Below are 21,164 nucleotides of genomic sequence, written 5' to 3' on the forward strand. Positions count from 1 at the left end.
GTGACTTGTCCAGGGTGTACCCTGCCTCTCACGCATAGTCAGCTGGGATAGGATCCAGCTTGCCTGTGACCCTGTACAGGATAATGGATGGATGGATGGATGTCTAAGCCCTTTTTATTTACAGTGTGGGGACAAAGTTGACTCGTGGGACAGAGACACCTTCAGACTGACACGACATTCATTGATGAAGTGATGCTGAACTGCGCACTGAACATGCGCAAAAGGTTCGGCTACAGGTGCAGAAGGGGATCCGATACAGGGTTTACACAGCTAATATTTTAAACGGATTATCAGAGGTCTACACCACCTCTTTAAAACCCAATTAAAATTCTCACTGGGGTCCGATCGAGCTGTTTACAGGAAGAAATTTCATTCTGGTTTAGCTAGATTATTGACGGATGATTTGGGTCTATGTAAACTTGTGTTGCATTTCCGATCAGAAAATACGAACCAGGCTACTATCATCCCGGGGAGAAAAAGAAGAATCTACCATTTGTGCACACAGCTGATGGGGAATTTTCATATCGGCTGCACCCACGGACGGGTGCAGGTTTATGCACCCATTCACATTCTCGCAGTGATGTCCTTTTGTTGATCACAGCGCACCAAAACATCACCGCATTTGGTTGGCTCAGTACGGGCATTGACCCCTGAAATTATACAAGAGCATCACGTTAAAGGTCTGACAACCGATTCGCACTCCTGTCGTTCTGCATCGCCCATGCTGCGTGTGACGTCTCTGTATTTATATGTCACTTCTAGACTCCAGCGTTCTGTCGCAGAATAATCAGACACGGAGTAATCGGCCAAGCGAAAGTTTCAGAAGTGACTGCGGCAATATGATGTCGGTGTATTTGCAGAATGAAAGCCAAGGGCTCGAGCAGAGACCAGAGTGATTTGCAGTGTAAGCTGATTGTGAATATTACCTTGAGTCAGGATGATTCCGCACAGGAAGCCCACCCACACCGCGGCGCCTTGAGAACGACTTTCAATCGAGCGTGTGATCGGCATGATGAGTTGCGCACACACACAAAACAACGCACAAGTCCAGGACAGCTCTGTGACACCGGCAGGATGTGAACGCAGTAATTAATCGAGGACGGAAGACGTGCTTCCGAATGATCGTTATATTACGAATCCGCCCCGCCTCTCTCTCTCTCCTCTCTCTCTCTCTCTCTCTGCAATGTCTCGGCTTTCTCCCCTCCATGCACCACCACCTGTCAGTAAATGTTGCCCCCTTGTTGTGTGAGGTTACAATCTGCATTTCACAATCTCTTCTGTATGGTAGCACTGTCGCCTCATAGCAAGAAGGTCCTGGGTTCGAGCCCAGTAGCGAAGGGGGCCTTTTCTGTATGGAGTATCTGCGGGGGTTTCCTCTGGGTGCTCCAGTTTGCCCCACAGTCCAAAGTCATGCATCCATCCATCCATTATCTGTAGGCGCTTATCCTGTACAGGGTCGCAGGCAAGCTGGAGCCTATCCCAGCTGACTATGGGCGAGAGACGGGGTACACCCTGGACAAGTTAGTAGTCAGGTCATCGCAGGGCTGACACATAGACACAGACAACCATTCACATTTAGACCTCATTGACTGTGAGTGTGAATGGTTATTTGTGTCTAAGTGTGTGTCAGCCCTGCGATGAGCTGGGTCTCTGGCCCATGGTCAGCTGGGATAGGCTCCAGCTTGCCCCTCAACTCTGCATGGGATAAGCGGTTACAGACAAAACAAACAAACTATTAGCCTAATCTTTGGGGGAAACCAGAGCACCGGGAGGAAACTCACGCGGACAAATGCAAACTCTACACAGAAAGGCCCTCATCGGCTGCTGGGCTCGAACCTAGGACCTTCTTGCTGTGAGGCAACAGTGCTAACCACTACACCACTGTGCCGCCCCCAAAGGCTAATAGTTTGTTTGTTTTGTCTGTAACCGCTTATTCTATGCAGAGTTGCAGGGCAAACTGGAGCCTATCCCAGCTGAACATGGCTGAAAGACCCTGGACAAGTCACCAGCTCATCGCAGGGCTGACACACACATAGACACACAAATAACCATTCACACAGTCAATTTAGAGCCACCAATTAACCTAACCTGCATGTCTTTGGACTGTGGGAGGAAACCTACGCAGACACAGGGAGAACATGCAAACTCCACACAGAAAGGCCCTTGTCAGCCACTGGGTTCGAACCCAGAACCTTCTTGCTGTGAGGCGACAGTGCTAACCACTACACCACCGTGCCAGGTTAGGCTAATTGGTGGCTCTAAATTGACTGTGTGAATGGTTATTTTCAAAGCCAGCCCTATGAAGATTGGGATAACTGTTAGCACATTATAGCTACAGTTATACAACCCCGATTCCAAAAAAGTTGGGACAAAGTACAAATTGAAAATAAAAATGGAATGCAATAATTTACAAATCTCAAAAACTGATATTATATTCATAATCGAACATAGACAACATATCAAATGTTGAAAGTGAGACATTTTGAAATTTCATACCAAATATTGGCTCATTTGAAATTTCATGACAGCAACACGTCAAAAAAGTTGGGACAGGGGCAATAAGAGGCTGGAAAAGTTAAAGGTACAAAAAAGGAACAGCTGGAGGACCAAATTGCAACTCATTAGGTCAATTGGCAATAGGTCATTAACATGACTGGGTATAAAAAGAGCATCTTGGAGTGGCAGCGGCTCTCAGAAGTAAAGATGGGAAGAGGATCACCAATCCCCCTAATTCTGCGCTGACAAATAGTGGAGCAATATCAGAAAGGAGTTCGACAGTGTAAAATTGCAAAGAGTTTGAACATATCATCATCTACAGTGCATAATATCATCAAAAGATTCAGAGAATCTGGAAGAATTTCTGTGCGTAAGGGTCAAGGCCGGAAAACCATACTGGGTGCCCGTGATCTTCGGGCCCTTAGACGGCACTGCATCACATACAGGCATGCTTCTGTATTGGAAATCACAAAATGGGCTCAGGAATATTTCCAGAGAACATTATCTGTGAACAAAATTCACCGTGCCATCCGCCGTTGCCAGCTAAAACTCTATAGTTCAAAGAAGAAGCCGTATCTAAACATGATCCAGAAGCGCAGACATCTTCTCTGGGCCAAGGCTCATTTAAAATGGACTGTGGCAAAGTGGAAAACTGTTCTGTGGTCAGACGAATCAAAATTTGAAGTTCTTTATGGAAATCAGGGACGCCGTGTCATTCGGACTAAAGAGGAGAAGGATGACCCAAGTTGTTATCAGCGCTCAGTTCAGAAGCCTGCATCTCTGATGGTATGGGGTTGCATTAATGCGTGTGGCATGGGCAGCTTACACATCTGGAAAGACACCATCAATGCTGAAAGGTATATCCAGGTTCTAGAGCAACATATACTCCCATCCAGACGACGTCTCTTTAAGGGAAGACCTTGCATTTTCCAACATGACAATGCCAAACCACATACTGCATCAATTACAGCATCATGGCTGCGTAGAAGAAGGGTCCGGGTACTGAACTGGCCAGCCTGCAGTCCAGATCTTTCACCCATAGAAAACATTTGGCGCATCATAAAACGGAAGATACGACAAAAAAGACCTAAGACAGTTGAGCAACTAGAATCCTACATTAGACAAGAATGGGTTAACATTCCTATCCCTAAACTTGAGCAACTTGTCTCCTCAGTCCCCAGACGTTTACAGACTGTTGTAAAGAGAAAAGGGGATGTCTCACAGTGGTAAACATGGACTTGTCCCAACTTTTTTGAGATGTGTTGTTGTCATGAAATTTAAAATCACCTAATTTTTCTCTTTAAATGATACATTTTCTCACTTTAAACATTTGATATGTCATCAATGTTCTATTCTGAATAAAATATGGAATTTTGAAACTTCCACATCATTGCATTCCGTTTTTATATTCAGCAAAAATAAAAACTTGACACTCATTATTTTTCAGATAGTGTTTAGAAACTTTTCTTGAAAGAGTTCTTGTTGTGATTATGGTTAAATGCATTGTCAAGGGCATTACGTCACACATTCATTCTACTGGTCGGGCCTACGTAGCACGTGCGAGAGCACTGCACGCTAAAATCACGTTTCCACGTGACACAAATGACGTGACCTATTGATACACGTGCAATTGAGCTCACGGTAGCAGATTAGAGTGTCATCTCAGAAAAACAAGGTTTTATGGTTAATTATTTGTTAATTTGCAATGCCACGACTGTCAAACATTCAGCGTGAACGTGCCATTGGCATGCTGAATACGGGAACATCCGTCACTGACGTTGCGAGGGTTATGGGATGCAGTCGACAGACCATCCATAATCTCCAAACATGTCTCCATCAAACTGGCACCACAGGAACCACTGGAACCCTCCACAGAACTTGCAGAAGCTTGGTGCCATGTTGGTACAAATATGGCGGCGCATTCCCCAAGCTGTGTTCAGACGCATCATCCAATCCATGAGGAGACGTTGTATCGCAGTTGTGAACGCCCATGGAGGACACACCCAATATTGACATGATTTCATTAAGTTGTGACTCACAGTTTTTGATCATGGACATTGTCGTCGCATTTCCGGTGGAACCGATTCCATGACAAACATGATCTGTATGCTATAGTATCTTTAATGACAAGATAATTGAATACTATTGACTTTGAAACGAGTGTAAAGTTTTTATTTTTGTTGAGTTTATTTACAATTTGTGTTTTGTCCCAACTTTTTTGGAATCAGGGTTGTAGATATACAGTGTCTTGCAAAAATATTCATCCTGCTTGGTGTTTGTCCTGTTTTGTCGCATTACAAGCTGGAATGAAAATTAATTTTTAAGGGGTTAGCACCATTTGATTTACATAGCATGCCTACCACTTCAAAAGTGCAAAGTGTTTTTTTTTTATTGTGACACAAACAATATTTAAGATGAAAAAAACCAGAAATCTGGAGTGTCCATAGGTATTCACCCCGCCAAAGTCAATACTTTGTAGAGCCACCTTTTGCTGCAATTACAGCTATTAGCTTAGCACATCTAGCCCCTGGGATTTTTGCCCATTCCTCAAGGCAAAACTGCTCCAACTCCTTCAAGTTAGATGGGGTGCATTGGTGTACAGCAATCTTCAAGTTATGCCACAGATTCTCAATTGGATTGAGGTCTGGGCTTTGATTAGGCCATTCCAAGACATTTAAATGTTTCCCTTTAAACCACTCCAGTGTAGCTTTAGCAGTTTCTTTAGGGTCATTGTCCTGCTGGAATGTGAACCTTCATCCCAGTCTCAAACCTCTGGCCGACTCAAAGAGGTTTTCCTCCAGAATTGCCCTGTGTTTAGTGCCATCCATCCTTCCTTCAATCCTGAGCAGCTTTCCTGTCCCTGAAGATGAAAAATATCCCCACAGTATGATGCTGCCACCACCATGCTTCACTGTAGGAATGGTGTTCTCAGGGTAATGGGAAGTGTTGGGTTTGTGCCACACATGGCATTTCCCATGATGGCCAAAAAAGTTCAGTTTTAGTCTCATCTGACCAGAGAATCTTCTTCCATGTATTTGGGGAGTCTGGCACATGCTGTTGGGCAAACTCCAAACGGGTTTGTTTTTTTTTTTTAAAGCAATGGCTTTTTTTTCTTCTTTCAAGTCAAGTCAACTTTATTGTCAAATATGCTATACATGCTCAACATACAGCACAGATGAAATTTCAGTCCTCTCTGACCCACGGTGCAAACAGGCAATGCAATAAATAAAAATAGAATAATTGAAAAAACAAACAAACAATATAAACAGTATAAACACTCTAGATAGGAACTAGACATAGACTAAACACTCAGACAAACAATATAAACAGTATAAATAAACAGTATAAACACTAGATAAGAAGAACTAGACATAGACTAAACACTCAGACAATATAAACAGTGTAAACAGTGTAAACTGGCCACCCTTCCATAAAGCCCCACTCTGTGAAGCATATGGCTTAAAGTGGTCCTACAGACAGATAGGAGTATCTCCATTGTGAATCTTTGGTGTCTTTGTTGCATCTCTGATTAATGCCCTCCTTGCCCGGTCTGTGAGTTTTGGTAGGAAGCCTTCTCTTGTCAGGTTTGTAGTGGTGCCATATTCTTTCCATTTTGCTATAATGGATTTAACGGTGCTCCATGGGATATTCAAAGTGTGGGGTATTTTTTTTTTTTTATAACCCAGCCCTGATCTATACTTCTCCACAACTTTGTCTCTCACCTGTTTGGAGGCTCCTTGGTTTTCATGTTGCTTGCTTAGTAGTGTTGCAGAGTCAGGGTCCTTCCAGAACAGATTGATTTATACAGACATCATGTGATGGATCATGTGACACCTTGATTGCACACAGGTGGATCTTAATCAACTAATGATGTGACTTATGAAGTGAATTGGTTGGACCAGATCGTTTAGGGGTTTCATACGAAAGGGTGTGCATACTCCAGGTTTCTGTGTTTTCATCTTAATTATTGTTTGTGTCACAATAAAACAACAATTTGCCCCTTTAAAGTGGTAGGCATGTTGTGTAAATCAAATGGTGCTAACTCTCCAAAAATCCAAAAATGTAATTCCAGTTTGTAATGTGACAAAACAGGACAAACAGTCACAAATACCTTTGCAAGACACTAGCCACAAGTAATGATACTCAAGTCGGCATTTAAAATTTGCTATCTGACACTGGCTCAGATCACTTTGTAGCAAACCTCCCCATCCTCCCTTTTTTGTCAACCTTTTAATCCTTTAGCCTTTGATGACAGAAAGCAACTGGGCTGTGGTATCCAGGGGAACTGGGGTCACTCAGTGTGTGTTCTCTCCTCTCTGTAATCCAGCAAGTGAGCAATCTGTGCCCATGGGGCTACAATATTTATACATTATTATGAGCATAAAAGTACATCTGTGGTAGAGAGGGTGTGCATGTTTAAACATGACAATGTTTTCACATTGATCGTGTAATGAGGGCCACTGTTATAGTTAAAATGATATTAGTTTACCTCGTGGTTATGTCAGAAGAGCATCTGCTTTTAAAACATAATAGTAGCATCCTGGAGACATTACATAATTGCTTGAAATGTTCCAGATAATTGGAGATCTCCCTGGTAAAAATACTGTATTTTATTCCAAGCACCTCAGCAGTAAAAGTGAAGTTTTAGGCAGTCAGTTGTGTTGTGTACCACACATCCATCCAACCATTATCTGTAGCCGCTTATCCTGTACAGGGTCGCAGGCAAGCTGGAGCCTATCCCAGCTGAGTATGGGCGAGAGGCTGGGTACACCCTGGACAAGTCGCCAGGTCATCATAGGGCTGACACATAGAGACAAACAACTATTCACAGTCACATTCACACCTACAGTCAATTTAGAGCCACCAATTAGCCTAACCTGCATGTCTTTGGACTACAGGGGAAACCGGAGCACCCGGAGGAAACCCATGCAGACACGGGGAGAACATGCAAACTCCACACAGAAAGGCCCTCGTCAGCTGCTGGGCTCAAACCCAGGACCTTCTTGCTGTGAGGCGACAGTGCTAACCACTATGCCACTGTGCCGCCAAGATCAAAAGATGAATACGAGAAAATAGATCAGAATTTCAGCTTTCATTTCATGATATTTACATCTAGATGTGTTGAATCACTTAAAACATGGTGCCATTTGTTTGAACACATACATTTTTCAAGTGATCAAAAATACTGGAACGTGTGCCCTCTTAGATAGATTGTTTAAAAAAGTAAATAGTTCTAAATATCTACTCTTGGTTGAGGCCTAGGTTTCAACTGTAAAGACTGCATTTGTTGTTAAAAAAGTATAAACTAACACAAAGACCAGCTAGTTCTCTATGGGCAGAAAAACAAGCCATTTTGAAGCTGAGAAAAGAGGGAAAATTTATCAGAGCCATTGCACAAGCATTGGGCATAGTCAATACAACAATTTGGAATGTCCTGAAAGAGGAAGAAACCACTGGTGTACTAACAACCAGACATCAAACAGGTCGGCCAAGGAGAACAACAGCACAGCAGTTGATGAAAAATGGAACTGTGAAAGAAAAAAAACCAAAGACATCACCAATAACCCATACTGCTGGGGTGACGGTATCAGAATCCACTGTTCAAAGAAGACTTTGAGTGCAGAAATATAAAGGTCATACCATTAGATGCAGATCACGCATCAGCAGTAATAACTAGAAGGCCAGATTGGAATTCACAAAGAAATACAGAGATGAGGTACAAAAGTTCTGGAACCAAAATTAACCTCTACTACAGTGATGGAAAGGTCAACATGTGGAGAAAGGATCTGCTCATGATTCAAAACATACAAGGTCATAGGTCAAGCACGGTGGGGGTAGTGTCATAGTCTGGGCTTGCACGGCTGCCTCTGGAATAGACTCACTATTCTTTATTGATGATGTAACTCATGATGGTCACAGCAGAATCAATTCAGAAGTCACAACATATCTGCCAATTTCCTGCTTGATGCAGTTATTGCAAGCAAGGAATATTAAACTAAATATTAAGTGTTATTTAGCCTAATGCTAGCTATGAAAGTGGCAAGTCAGCCAAACAGATTGGCTTTTTATAGATTGTTTAAATATCTACACATTAACTGATGTCTACAGTGCTAATGAATTTAGTGTATCATGAATGGGCTTGAAATCTAGGATTTTGTGGAACATATGAAGGTCAAGCTAGACTTCTTCATGCCTGGTTATAGATTTCAGCCACAGGCCTTTTCTAAATCCACAAAACACTGGATTAAGTTGTTCCTCAAAGTGCTCCTACCATTGCTCAACAATATCCCCTGTACAGGTCAACACTCTCCCACTTGCACATTACAATTTTTTGAAATGCATCGTAATTGTTTGGGATGCGCTAGTATCGTTGAGACAATCCCTGTGTCAGAAGTCACCCACTACTCACTATATAGTGGACTGTACGGTGAGTTCGCCATTTTGTAGCGCTGTCCGAATGCATAGTGAGAATTATTACACCCTATATAGTGGATTCATAGTATCCCACAATGCACTGTGAAAAGTAGTGTGCAACCGATGGTCACTAACCAAGCAATATTAAGTTGCTTGGTTAGTGATCATCATGTATTGCAGTCGCGCTGAAAGGGAAAAAAAAGTGTGTTGAGGTGAATGGACAGAGGAAGACACACGTTATAAACGGACATTCAAGTACAATTAAAAACAGCAAGAGAATAGAAAAAAAGCTAAAATAGAATAAGACATAAAATACAAGAATAAAAGTTAGAGTACAGAGCAAGGAATTAAACAAAACCTCAAATTTGATTTAATAAAAGGCAGCGGCAAAGAAGAAAGTATTCAACCTTGATTTAAAAGAACTGAAAGATGCAGCAGACACAAAGTACTTTGTATTTATTAATGTGGGAAATACACTCAGTATGATATGTATTTATTATGTTGAAAACCCGTCAGCCGACTGATCTGGCACGTTTAATTGTGCGACAGTAATGACGAAAATAATGGTGCGGCAGAGAAGTGTCTGGAAGTGTTTTTTCATTTTACTAATGAGCTCAGTCCTCTATATAGAATTCCCTAGATAGTGAGTAGGGAGTAGCCTAGTGAACGAGTGAGTGATTTCAGACACAGCCAATTATACCTTAACTGGTCTCACCTGCAACACATTAACCACCCACTTTAAATCCCATGTGGTGAGTTCTCTTTTCTTCTTTTGTCTTCTGTTTCTTTGAAAGGTTAGTTTTCTTTCTTGGACATGAGTAAGTCTAATTTTAAAGGGTCTTGATGTTATTTTTGATATTTTTAGGTCAGTCACCTCTCTCAGAAGATGAGTAAATCAGAAAAACCTCTGTCAACGCTATGGGGTAGGTGGCTTGTTCTTAATCCCCCCCCCCCCCCCCCCCCCCCCCATACTGTGTGGCTATTCTCTAACATTTGGTAAGATATTTTTGCCTTGCTTTTAATCTAGGTTGTGAACTAAATGAGTTAAAGAAACAAGAGTTTTTCAAGACAGATGACACAAATCATCAGCACCAGCTTGCAATAAGAACAGTAAGCTCTATAACATGACCTGGTTTAGTATTGCGTGTTTTAAATGAAAAGTATATTCTCTTAAATCTCTCAGATGTGCTTGGGCCACACTGCAAAAGAGGAGTTTAACATTGTTGAACTGGTTACTGGTGAGGGTGATGATGCCAAAGGTGTACCAATTGCAACTCTACATGCCAAGTCAATGCCTACAGTAAGTGAACTCTTCCTTATCTTCTATTTTTGTGCTAATGACTTGCTTTTGAATTGCTACTCCCCAATGTTGGTTAGGTCAACTTCTCTGGCTTAGATTTGTATCCTCCTGTGACCTTTCGGCTGAAACATGGCTCGGGCCCAGTGTTTGTTGCTGCAGAACATGTAGCCTGTGAGTTTGTACTGGACTTAATGTTAAAATGCCTTTTTAAAGTTGAAAAGAAGCAGTGATTTGTCTCTTGATTTTTTTTTTTTTTAATAAGTGGAAGACTATTCAGATGAAGACATGAATGAGATGGAGGAAGAGGAGGTGGTGGAAGAGGAGGAAGACATTGAAGAGTCACCTGTGAAAGTTACAAAGATTGGTGCTGGCAAAGTAAGGTCAAATTTCAAATTGCATTACTTGGCTTTATTCATGCTGCTTCAAGTATTGACAGCAGTCTGTCTCCCCCCCCCCCCCCCCCCCCCCCAAAGAGGAAAAAAACAGAAAAGGGTGAAGATGAGGGGTAAGCTCTAGATTTCTATTCTGTATTTAAATAACATTTCAACATGCTTTCTCACTAATCTAAATCTATAAAATAGTGATGCATCAGAAGATGAAAATAATCCTCCGAAAAAGGTACGACTAAAATGACTCAATTTTGCTTATCTAAAATTGAAGTTGACTGACAGCATTGTTCTTTCCACAGGGGAAAGGAAGGGGTAGAAAGCCATTGGCTGCAAAGGTTTGACCAAGCAAAAGTGAAGAAATGATGCCAGTTAAAGGACTTGCTTCAAAACACTGTATTCTGTAGTACTGTTCAATTATACTGAAGTTGTAATAAGGCCTTTTCAGGGTACAGATCTTGACTTGCTTATTTTGCATTCCAACTATGTCCTGGCTTTTAATAATAAAATAAATGGTGTTCCCCATTTGTCAGATATGGAGCAACTGAATTGAATGGACTTGAAGCTGTTTGTAGCAAGATGTTTGGCTGCACTTTACCACTTGGCATTCTTGTTCTAAATGAAACTTGCTTCAGATTGGTGGCATAAGGGAGCAAATGTTAAATGATGTGCTTTTAATCAGCTAAAAGAGAGACCCTCTCAGGAGGGTGTGGGGTTTCCCCCCACCCCCTTTACCCTGGCTCACCTTTATTATACCCCTGCTTGTGGGGGGGGATACTGACTTACCTCTGTCTGGATTTCCATCTAGCTGAAATGCCCCTTTTTCTCAGCAACCACAAATCATAGCCACTTGGTACCAAATTTCAGCTTGGGGCTTATACCATGTATATACTAGTGCATCTCAAGTTAGACTATTGTGAAAGTTAAATATTTTACATCAGTTATTTAAGAAAGTGAAAGTTATATTATATTCATTACACAAACTAAAATGTTTCAAGCAGTTTTCTATTTTAATCAGTATGGCATACAGTACAAAAACCCATCTCCAATATTAGAAGATTTCATTTCGGGTTTGAGTAAAACAGTATGAACAGTGTACATCTCGGTCTAGTTCAGTACACACAGCCACAATCATGGGGAAGACTGCTGACTTGACTGTTGTCCAGAAGATGATCACTGATGCCCTCCACAAGGAGGGTAAGCCACAAAAGGTCATTGCTGAAAAGGTGCACAAGCAACAGGGATGGCTGCAGTCTTGAGAGGATTGTCAAGATAAGTTGATTCAAGAACTTGGGAGAGCTTCAAGGAGTGGACTGAGGCTGGTGTCAGTGTATCAAGACCATCACAAACGGACATCTTCAAGAAAGGGGATACAACTTTCACATTCCTAATATCAAGCTACTCCTGAGCCAGAGACAATGTCAGAAGTGTCTTACCTGGGCTAAGGAGAGAAAGAAATGGACTGTTGCTCAGTGGTCCGAAGTCCTCTTTTCAGATGAAGGTACATTTTGCATTTAATTTGGAAGTCACGGTTCTAGAGTCTGGAGGAAGAGTGGAGAGGCACAGAATCCAAGGTGTTTGAAGCCCAGTGTGAAGTTTCCACAGTCTGTGATGATTTGGGGGGGGGGCCATGGCATCTGCTGGTGTTGGTCCACTGTATTTTATCAAGTCCAAAGTCAACACAGCCATCTAGCAGGAGATTGTAGGGCACTTCATGCTTCCATCTGCTGACGAGCTTTTTGGAGATGCTGATTTCCTTTTCCAGCAGGACTTGGCACCTACCCACAGTGCCAAAACTACTACCAAATGGTTTGCTGACCATGATATTCCTGTGTTTGATTGGCCAGCCAACTTGCCTGACCTGAACCCCATAGAGAATCTATGGGGTATTGTCAAGAGGAAGATGAGAAACACCCGACCCAAAAATACAGATATGCTGAAGGCCACTATCAAAGCAACCTGGGCTTCAATAACAGCAGTGCCACAGACTGATCACCTCCATGCCACACCGCATTGATACAGTAATTCATGGTAAAGGAGCCCCAACCAAGTATTGAGTGTATAAATGAATATACTTTTCAGAAGTTGGACATTTTCTGTATTGTAAATCCTTTTTTTTTTTTTAATTGATCTTGGGGAATATTCTAATTTGAGATGCTGGATTTCTGATTTTCATGAGCTATAAGCCATAATCATCAAAATTAAAACAAAGGCTTTAAATATTTCACTTTACATGTAATGAATATAGAATATATGAAAGCTTACCTTTTTGAATTAAATTAGGAAAAAAAGGAACTTTGTTCATGGTATTCTAATTTTTTGAGATGCACTAGTAGTTTTCAGGTGTGTTGCACATTGACTTCCTGTTTACTGACTGCATTTATGAAACCTATACAGTGTGGATTTACAAAATTTTTGTAACCCTTTTCTCAGCCGCTACAAATCACAACTACTTGATATTTGGTACTGAGCTTCAGCTTGGGGTTCTATGCTGTGTTTACTATCTTCAGGTCTGTTGCACATTGACTTCCTGTTTACCAGCTTAATGTATTTATGAAATGTAAGGTGGATTTTGATGCTATTTTGAGAAGCAAAATGCTATTTCAAAATGAGTTTACCAGGACATTTGAAATAGCTGGGGAGAACATTGCTCTTTACTTATTTCAGGGTTAATTATTTAAAGTCAACATTCAGAAGTGTCCTATTCCTACGATTGCTTGCATTCTGATATGAGCAAGGGTATATGTAAGTAATCAGTAGCTCAGCTGATCTGGTTTTCTACCAGAAAATCCATGGTAGATGACCATTTCCATAACCATTGTTTTAGAAAGGTCTGTTTGTTAGATAATTTATATACCATGACTAGGTCTGTTGCATAAAATCACTTCAGTTTTGGGGAAATGTGTGCATAAGTAGAGTTGTTGGACTAACCAGAGCTGTAGCAGTAATTACTGCTAGTGGTGGTGAGCTGCATTAGCAATATGCCATTCCATGCTTTTTGAAAACCAAGGGTGGCCTGTAAAGCACAATATAGCAACTGACCCTTTGTTTGTGGCAGCTGTAGAAGCAATGCTGAGCCAATAATTCATGGTTCTTATGAGGTTTCTGAGCATATACAGCTTAACATTTACTATGATTCATAAGTTGACTTGGTCCAACAAGTTGGTTTTAATAACTTTATTTAAAAATCAGTATCCAACAGTTCATGTTGTACTCAAATCCTTTTATTCAGGTATCATAAGATGTGCAGTATATTCAGTGTGCTTCCACCTTCAGAAATGTGGGTGACTGTGCTGGGTGGCATGAGTAATTCTTGTAAAATTACATTTTCACAACTACTGACAGAACCTACTCATGACTCCTTTGATTTAAGGTGTTTTTTTTTTTTTTTTTTTTTAAATAATTACAGAATTGATGTTTTCAACTTTCCACACTCAGTTTGTAATCACTTCTCCATGGTGGAGAATTTTCTTTGCCAAATTCTTTCAGTCAGCCTCTGCTTTCCTCAGGTATTTTTTCATCACTGAATTTACATCTCCCTCACTTCCTTCAGCCTCCAGCCTTTTTTCTTGTGGTCCAATCCGGGGCTGAGGTCCTTCAGCCTCTGAGTCAGAGTCCTTGTAAAATGCCCTTGAGGGTGGCAGCTCTCCAAAGTGCACACTTAAGGCACGACGCTGACCACCTCTGGAGCTGCTACTTGCCAAGCTGCTTATTGACTGTGATCTACGGATGGCTGGGATAATGTCCGAGTTAGTATCCCCAAAATTGCTTCCAACCTTCTCTTTGTTGGTTTTGGAATTTCCTAGGAGATGCTGATTCTGAAAGACAAGTGGTTCTGACCCAAGTAGGGCCTCACCACCTTCAGTAGTCAGATCCCTGAACAGGTGCTGGCGGACTGGTTGTCGGGTGTCCAGGGCAGGCAGAGTTTTGACACAAGAATCCTCCTCCCTTGCCTCTGGGATACAGAGTTTGGAGAGTTGCATGGAGGATGACACTGAAGTGAGTGAGTGATGGGAGTCAACATTGTTTACCTTGCTCGTAGCTGAGGGGGTAGATGTTGTTTCAGACAGGGAGTGAAGGCTGGAAGTATGGGGCAGCAGAGGGCCAGGCACTTTCAGGATGCCTGGATGCACTGCTTCCTCTGGGGCTTCAGTTGTGTCTGAGGAGAGGGTGAAGGCTCGGCGCCGCAGGCTGGAGGCTGCTGTGGGCTGGTAAATAGGTAATGATACTATACTGCCTTCATTCGCCTCTGAATATTTGTCCCAACCAGCCCGCTTTTTCCGCAAGCCCTCCAATAGCTCTGATAGTGCAGTTGAGGATGATGCCCGAGGCAGAATTCTAGAGCTTTCAGCAAGATCATCCTCCAATTCCTGAGAACATGATCTGGTAAAGTACAAATGAGAAGTCAACTGTATCATTCATTAACAAACTAAGAAAAAGTAGCAAATTCTGCTTCTAAGTCCCTAACCCCTTTGGACACAAGGAAAAGTGCTATGGAACTTCGTATGTACAATTGTACACATGAAGTTCCATATGTCTGAAGGGGCTAAAGTAATTAGAGGTTTACTTTGTGGTATTCACCTGAAGCTGTAGGTGCTCATTGTGTCAGTGACTGATGGGGGGCCAGTGGTGCTTCCAGGATATGAAGGATCTAAACCTCCACGACCCTTGTGACCCCCACACGGCACCCCTAGCCAACGCTGAATGCCCTTACCAGTGTCCCCTGTGCCCACGCTGGTTTTGTTGCCCCTGCCACAAGAACAGCATTTTATTCAAAAGACCTTTTATTGCAAACCCCCCCCCCCCCCCCCCCCCCCCCCCCACACACACACACACTTTTGCATCATCCAATTGTGGTAATTCACAAACCCAGTATTGATCATTCATTGGCTGCATGTGTCCCAGTATACACATGATGGCAAGATTGAAAGAGTGATCTTGCTTTTGATTATCCTCAGTGATACCTAGCTGTATATGTACATTTAATAAAGACTCCTTAGCTCTGGAGTGCCATCATTGCCAAAAAGCTATATCATTTAGGAGAATTCAAAGTTTCTTCAGTATATCCAATAAAAATTGCAGACTTAACATATATTTAAACAAACATTTCACTCTGATAGTGCCTACACCTGAAGCAGTGGAGGCTGGTGGTCTTTGAAAGGGGGGAAGCTCAATTTTAGGTCTATGTAATAAAAATTTAATTGTCAATTTATTTATCTGTGAATTCAGTCATGTTCTTCTGTCAAGTAAACTTAAGTGTCCCTTGCTTTTTGTATGCCCGGTCAAAGTTGGCCAAATCTCCAGAACCCAGTTTTGACCAAATAATACATCTCTGGGATGGTCTTAAGACACAAGGCCAAAAGTACATCTTAGTCAAAGCACTCCCAGTTAACCAGTTTACTTTGTCATAACAAGACAGCTACAATGAGTGTGTCTCCCTGATTTTTGAATTAAATCGATATTGGGCATTGATCTACCCTGGTTTGAGCCTCTGCTTACAAGGAAGAGCATCAAATGCCTTCTCCAAAATCAGGTCGACAACATTAGCAACGTTTTGCCATTTCGCACAGCTAATAGTAATTGGACTAGCTAGCTGCCTAGCATCGGGGATGGATTCATGACAAATACATCTGAAAAGACTTGACGACAAAGGTTCCCCAAGCTTCAGGAAACATTTCTGAAACCCATCTGCATGTTTTGCCAATGAAAACGTTGTCAAGTTTCAATGCATGCATTGAAATTTTCTGCAAAGTTTTTGGCCTCTCATGAGGTGGAGACACCAAAAAACTCCTCACGAAGCTCGAAGAACATTTGCCATGCATTGCATGACTGGTGGTGATGCTACCAATTTTTAATTGACAAGTATTTGCAAAACCATTGCAAATTGTAGTGTGACCAGGGCCTCAGATATGTAAGACGTGAAATGGGAGTTGGCTAAGCTCACTGTTCATTACTGGAGTGCTTTGCTAGTTGTTAAAATGCCCTACACTTATGTTGATTTGGGCTGTGAAAGTGATCAAAGTTTCTTCTGGGTTCTCTGTGAAGTGATTAAAGGGTGAAGGAACAAAGGATTTTACCAAAAGATGAGAGGTAGCTCTTGAACCTTTCACTGCGATGGAAAAGAGCCAAGTCAAAGAACAATCGAGTTTGCAGTGATCGCTTTGTGAAAGGTTTGGCAATTCCTTGGATTTATTTCATTTGGATTTGCAAAGTCACTTTTCTCATCATTTTCCGTCATTTCGTCATGTTTTTAAAGTTCAGGAGACGCTTAAGTCCTCAGATGTGTTTTTGTTATCTGTTTTGATATGGTGATGACTGTCAACTAATGCGCCCGCCTGCAATAACCAGGTCTTTAAAAGGTGTTTCTGTGGAGCTTTGTGAAGGAGTTACCTGGAAGAGAAGAGCAGGGAGGATTGAGAATCCCATGGCTGTGGTTTGTTTACACCCAACACTGAAACTTGAAGCATCCTAGCAATCATCGCAAAGACGTATACAAAAAGCCCAAAATTGCTACTTATCCAGGCATAAACAAGAGAGAATTTATCTTAGTGTCTTGATCCCTAGACCTTTAACCCAGCCACGTATAAAAAGTTGTATGCCTCCGTGCTCTTCCAGGTTTTCATCTGTGTGTTTGTATAGAATGTTCGTATAGTCTGCAGCACAGCTGGACAATTTTCCAACTCTGAGGAAAAAATCCTTCTTTGTTAACATGGAAGGATTGAGTGGTTTCTACATCCACTTCTTTTGAGTGTATTTCTTGGTTTTAATAACTTTGCTTATTTGCTGTACACAAACATATAGCAATAAATTCTTGTGTTAATGGACCAGACTCCACTTTTGGATCATTAATCCCTTTAGACTGAGAATGTCATGCATGCATGGTTTTATGTTGGCTTCTGGCACATCCATACAGTTTTAAATACAACACCTAGAATTAAAAACATTTGTCTTTACTGCATTTTATTTAATTCCTAGGCTCCCATCTGTATTAGGGAGTGATGCTGCAATCTAATAATACACTTTACAATAGATTTAGATTCTAATAGAATAAATGAGCCAAAATAATTGGAGATCTTTTTAATGGGCCCCAATTTGTTACAAGTATGAATAGGTGGGCTTTAAAAGTAGAAAAGGTTGAGAACCCCCGCCTGCATGAATGTTAATTAAATCAGACCCACACACAAAACAGGGGAGTGGACAGGAGGGCAAGGGAATACATACATTTCTCTCTTTCTAGAAATGGACTCCACAGCAGTCTGTACACTGTGTGAGAGAGAGAGAGAGAGAGAGAATGAGTCAGCAGTGCCAGGGTAGGTAAAAGGGAAGAGGGTCTCTACATCTGAGAAAAGCATGACAAAACAAGAGATTAAGATTAAGTAAGCTTATGCTGACCAAAGGATGAAATCAGTTACACAGTATTTCCTATTAATAAAGAAATACTCATGGTTCCATCACAGTATAGTGGAGTACAGTTATAACACGGTCGTTGGGATCCAAAGAATCTGACCATGTTAAAAGTGAATCCATGTTATAACGGTACAGAAATTCTATTTTATTCCTTTTTTTTTTTTTTAGATAAACCAGTCCCCTGACGATATCTGACAAAGAAACAGCAAAATCTACAATTGTTTGTGTACAGCGCGCACTTCAAAGACTAATTACATGCACCTGTCCTGGGTTAGAGCAATGGATACATCTCATCTCATTATCTCTAGCCGCTTTATCCTTCTACAGGGTCGCAGGCAAGCTGGAGCCTATCCCAGCTGACTACGGGCGAAAGGCGGGGTACACCCTGGACAAGTTGCCAGGTCATCACAGGGCCGACACAGACAACCATTCACACTCACATTCACACCTACGGTCAATTTAGAGTCACCAGTTGACCTAACCTGCATGTCTTTGGACTGTGGGGGAAACCGGAGCACCCGGAAGAAACCCATGCGGACACGGGGAGAACATGCAAACTCCACACAGAAAGGCCCTCGTCGGCCACGGGGCTCGAACCCGGACCTTCTTGCTGTGAGGCGACAGCGCTAACCACTACACCACCGTGCCGCCCCATGTTATATAATATTAGATAAATAAATGTATTCTTTATAAGACTCATTTTTGCCTATACCGATATCCTATGTCTGCATTGCAAGGTATTAAAAAAAAAAAAGTTTTGGCCTACTCTGAACATCCATCCATTATCTGTAGCCACTTATCCTGTCCTACAGGGTCACAGGCAAGCTGGAGCCAAGCCACCAATTAGCCTAACCGGCATGTCTTTGGACTGTGGGGGAAACCAACGCAGACACGGGGAGAATATGCAAACTCCACACAGAAAGGCCCCCGTTGGCCACTGGGCTCGAACCCAGGACCTTCTTGCTGTGAGGCAACAGTGCTAACCACTACACCACCGTGCCGCCCTACTCTGAACAATTGTAAGCATAATTCTATCCAGCGTAGTAGCACCGCCAAGTTGATAAGACATTATAAAATTACAGTAGAATATGGACATATTCTACTTCTCATATGGAATATGAGAAGAATATGGACAATCATGTAATAATTAACTGCATGTAATAAGTAGACCAGAAGTGTTCAAAGACTAGAACAATGATTCGTACAACAAGCATTGTTCAGGCATTACACAGCACATTTTAGCTCTTGGTTTTAGTGAAAAAGTCTGTAACTTTCGTTTGTTGAAATCTCGTGTGAGCCTGGAGTCAGATGAAATGAAGTACGTTTCATAGATGCGTGATGTTTGCCACAGAAGTATTGTTGCATTCAAACCATCTTACCACATTTTCAAGTAACTCTTCTTCCGAGTCTGAGACTGTTGTTCTTGAATGTTACTTTTAATTTTAAATTAATTAGAAGTTAATTTTAAATTTTGGGAGCAATGAGCTGACTGTGGGGTGACACGGTGGTGTAGTGGTTAGCACTGTCGCCTCACAGCAAGAAGGTCCTGGGTTTGAGCCCAGAGGCCGGCGAGGGCCTTTCGATGTGGAGTTTGCATGTTCTTCCCGTGTCCGCGTGGGTTTCCTCCGGGTGCTCCAGTTTCCCCAATGGTCCAAAGACATGAAGGTTAGGTTAACTGGTGACTCTAAATTGACCATAGGTGTGAATGTGAGTGTGAATGGTTGTCTGTGTCTATGTGTCAGCCCTGTGATGACCTGGTGACTTGCCCAGGGTGTACCCTGCCTCTTGCCCATAGTCAGCTGGGATAGGCTCCAGCTTGCCTGGGATCTGTAGGACAGAATAAGCGGCTAAAGATGATGGATGGATGGAGCGGACTGTGTTACAACGGTTTTTATGTAATGGCGATCTGTATTATAACGGTGCTCCACTGTATCTACAGAAACTCTAAGAATGTCATACCTTTCTGTGTCACTTTCATCACTTGACTCCACCTCCTCCAGGGCAGCCTGGAGATCAGCAATACGTCTGATTGATGTCTCCAGATCAGCTTGTAGAGCCTGACGCACTGAACTAAGCTCCTGTACTTGTATTTCCTGGGAAAAGGCCAAGAAATTAATTTTCCATTAGTTTTCTATACTTACTTTTCTATTCAATGCAAAACAAGCAGATAATGATTTTTTTTTTTAAACTTGCACCCCAGGTTAACCTAAAAATAGCTTGTTTACTAGTTTATTAAATAAAGATTTTGTTTTGTTTTTTTAACAGAGTGATTTCCCTGTGGAGTCTGGTGTAAGACGATGCTATATAATTTCCCCAACCTCTTTCGAATTGACTGGATCATGCGAAAAACCACTGCTGACAAACCGAAAGGCATCCAGTGGACCATTTTCCCAACTTGAAGATCTGAACTTCACTAATGACCTTGCTGTTCTCTCCCTCCAAAACAAGTCATCTTCAGGAGAAGACAGACTGCACAGCTTTGCAAAACAGACTGGCCTGAATATCAGCACCACCAAGACTGAAGTCATGTGCATCAATCCAACAACAAATGCATATGTTACTTTACATGGCAACCCACATGGGATTGTTCAGGAGGAATTCACCCATCTACAGTAGGTAGTCTTGTGAGGACTGATAATGCAGCCAGCAGAGACATCAATGTGCGTCTTGGGAAAGCTCAAAACACCTTTGCTAGACTTCAACCTATCGAAAAAGTCCAAACAGTACAGCCTACAAACCAAGATGAGACTATATAACAGCAACGTGAAGTCCGTCTTATTATATGGTTCAGAGTGCTGGAGGGTGATCCAGAGTGACATGAAGAAACTGGATGTCTTCCAAAAGAATTGTCTGAGAAGAATATGTGGTATCTTCTGGCCAGAGAAAATCTCAAATGAAGAACTGTACAAGAAGACAAAGTATCACAGTGTGAAAATGGAGATCAAGCACCGTCTCTCAAGATGGCTGGGGCACGTACTGAGAATGGACCAGCAGAGTATCCCAAAGGTAGTTTTAAGACAGCCGCCACCTGTCAAGAGGAAGCAAGGAAGACCTAAAACAACATGGAGGAGGACAGTAACATCTGAGTTGAAAGAGATGGCCCTGACGTAGGGCAAGGCACATCATGTGGCCAATGACCGGCACAGATGGAGGCAAAGGAT

At 42.0% G+C, this 21,164-nt stretch overlaps 3 protein-coding genes across 4 annotated transcripts in view; 1 reads left to right on the plus strand and 2 right to left on the minus strand.

Moving 5' to 3' along the window:
• LOC132873180 (seizure 6-like protein) overlaps positions 1–1,152 on the minus strand; it is an 81,817-nt gene extending 80,665 nt beyond the window's left edge. The window contains exon 1 of one of the 2 annotated variants that reach the window (XM_060908490.1): positions 927–1,152. In XM_060908490.1, the coding sequence (XP_060764473.1) occupies positions 927–1,011 (85 nt within the window). In that variant the 5' untranslated portion in view covers positions 1,012–1,152. The remainder of the gene's footprint in view (positions 1–926) is intronic. The other variant, XM_060908489.1, reaches the window with a different exon arrangement.
• Positions 1,153–9,796: 8,644 nt separating this feature from the next.
• Positions 9,797–10,940, plus strand: npm2b (nucleophosmin/nucleoplasmin, 2b). Its single transcript, XM_060908795.1, has 8 exons — positions 9,797–9,833; positions 9,938–10,020; positions 10,094–10,210; positions 10,288–10,381; positions 10,473–10,585; positions 10,684–10,715; positions 10,792–10,828; positions 10,899–10,940. The coding sequence occupies exons 1-8, from the start codon at positions 9,797–9,799 to the stop codon at positions 10,938–10,940; spliced, it is 555 nt and encodes a 184-aa protein (XP_060764778.1).
• Positions 10,941–13,823: 2,883 nt separating this feature from the next.
• Positions 13,824–21,164, minus strand: part of LOC132873815 (unconventional myosin-XVIIIb-like) — a 62,510-nt gene continuing 55,169 nt past the window's right edge. The window contains exons 39-42 of the mRNA XM_060909616.1: positions 19,963–20,096; positions 17,818–17,859; positions 15,178–15,345; positions 13,824–14,979 (exon numbers count right to left, since the gene is read on the minus strand). Coding sequence (XP_060765599.1) covers positions 14,082–14,979; positions 15,178–15,345; positions 17,818–17,859; positions 19,963–20,096 — 1,242 coding nt within the window. The 3' untranslated portion in view covers positions 13,824–14,081. The remainder of the gene's footprint in view (positions 14,980–15,177; positions 15,346–17,817; positions 17,860–19,962; positions 20,097–21,164) is intronic.

The sequence above is a fragment of the Neoarius graeffei genome, chromosome 25 (assembly GCF_027579695.1).
Source record: "Neoarius graeffei isolate fNeoGra1 chromosome 25, fNeoGra1.pri, whole genome shotgun sequence".
Lineage (NCBI taxonomy): Eukaryota > Metazoa > Chordata > Actinopteri > Siluriformes > Ariidae > Neoarius > Neoarius graeffei.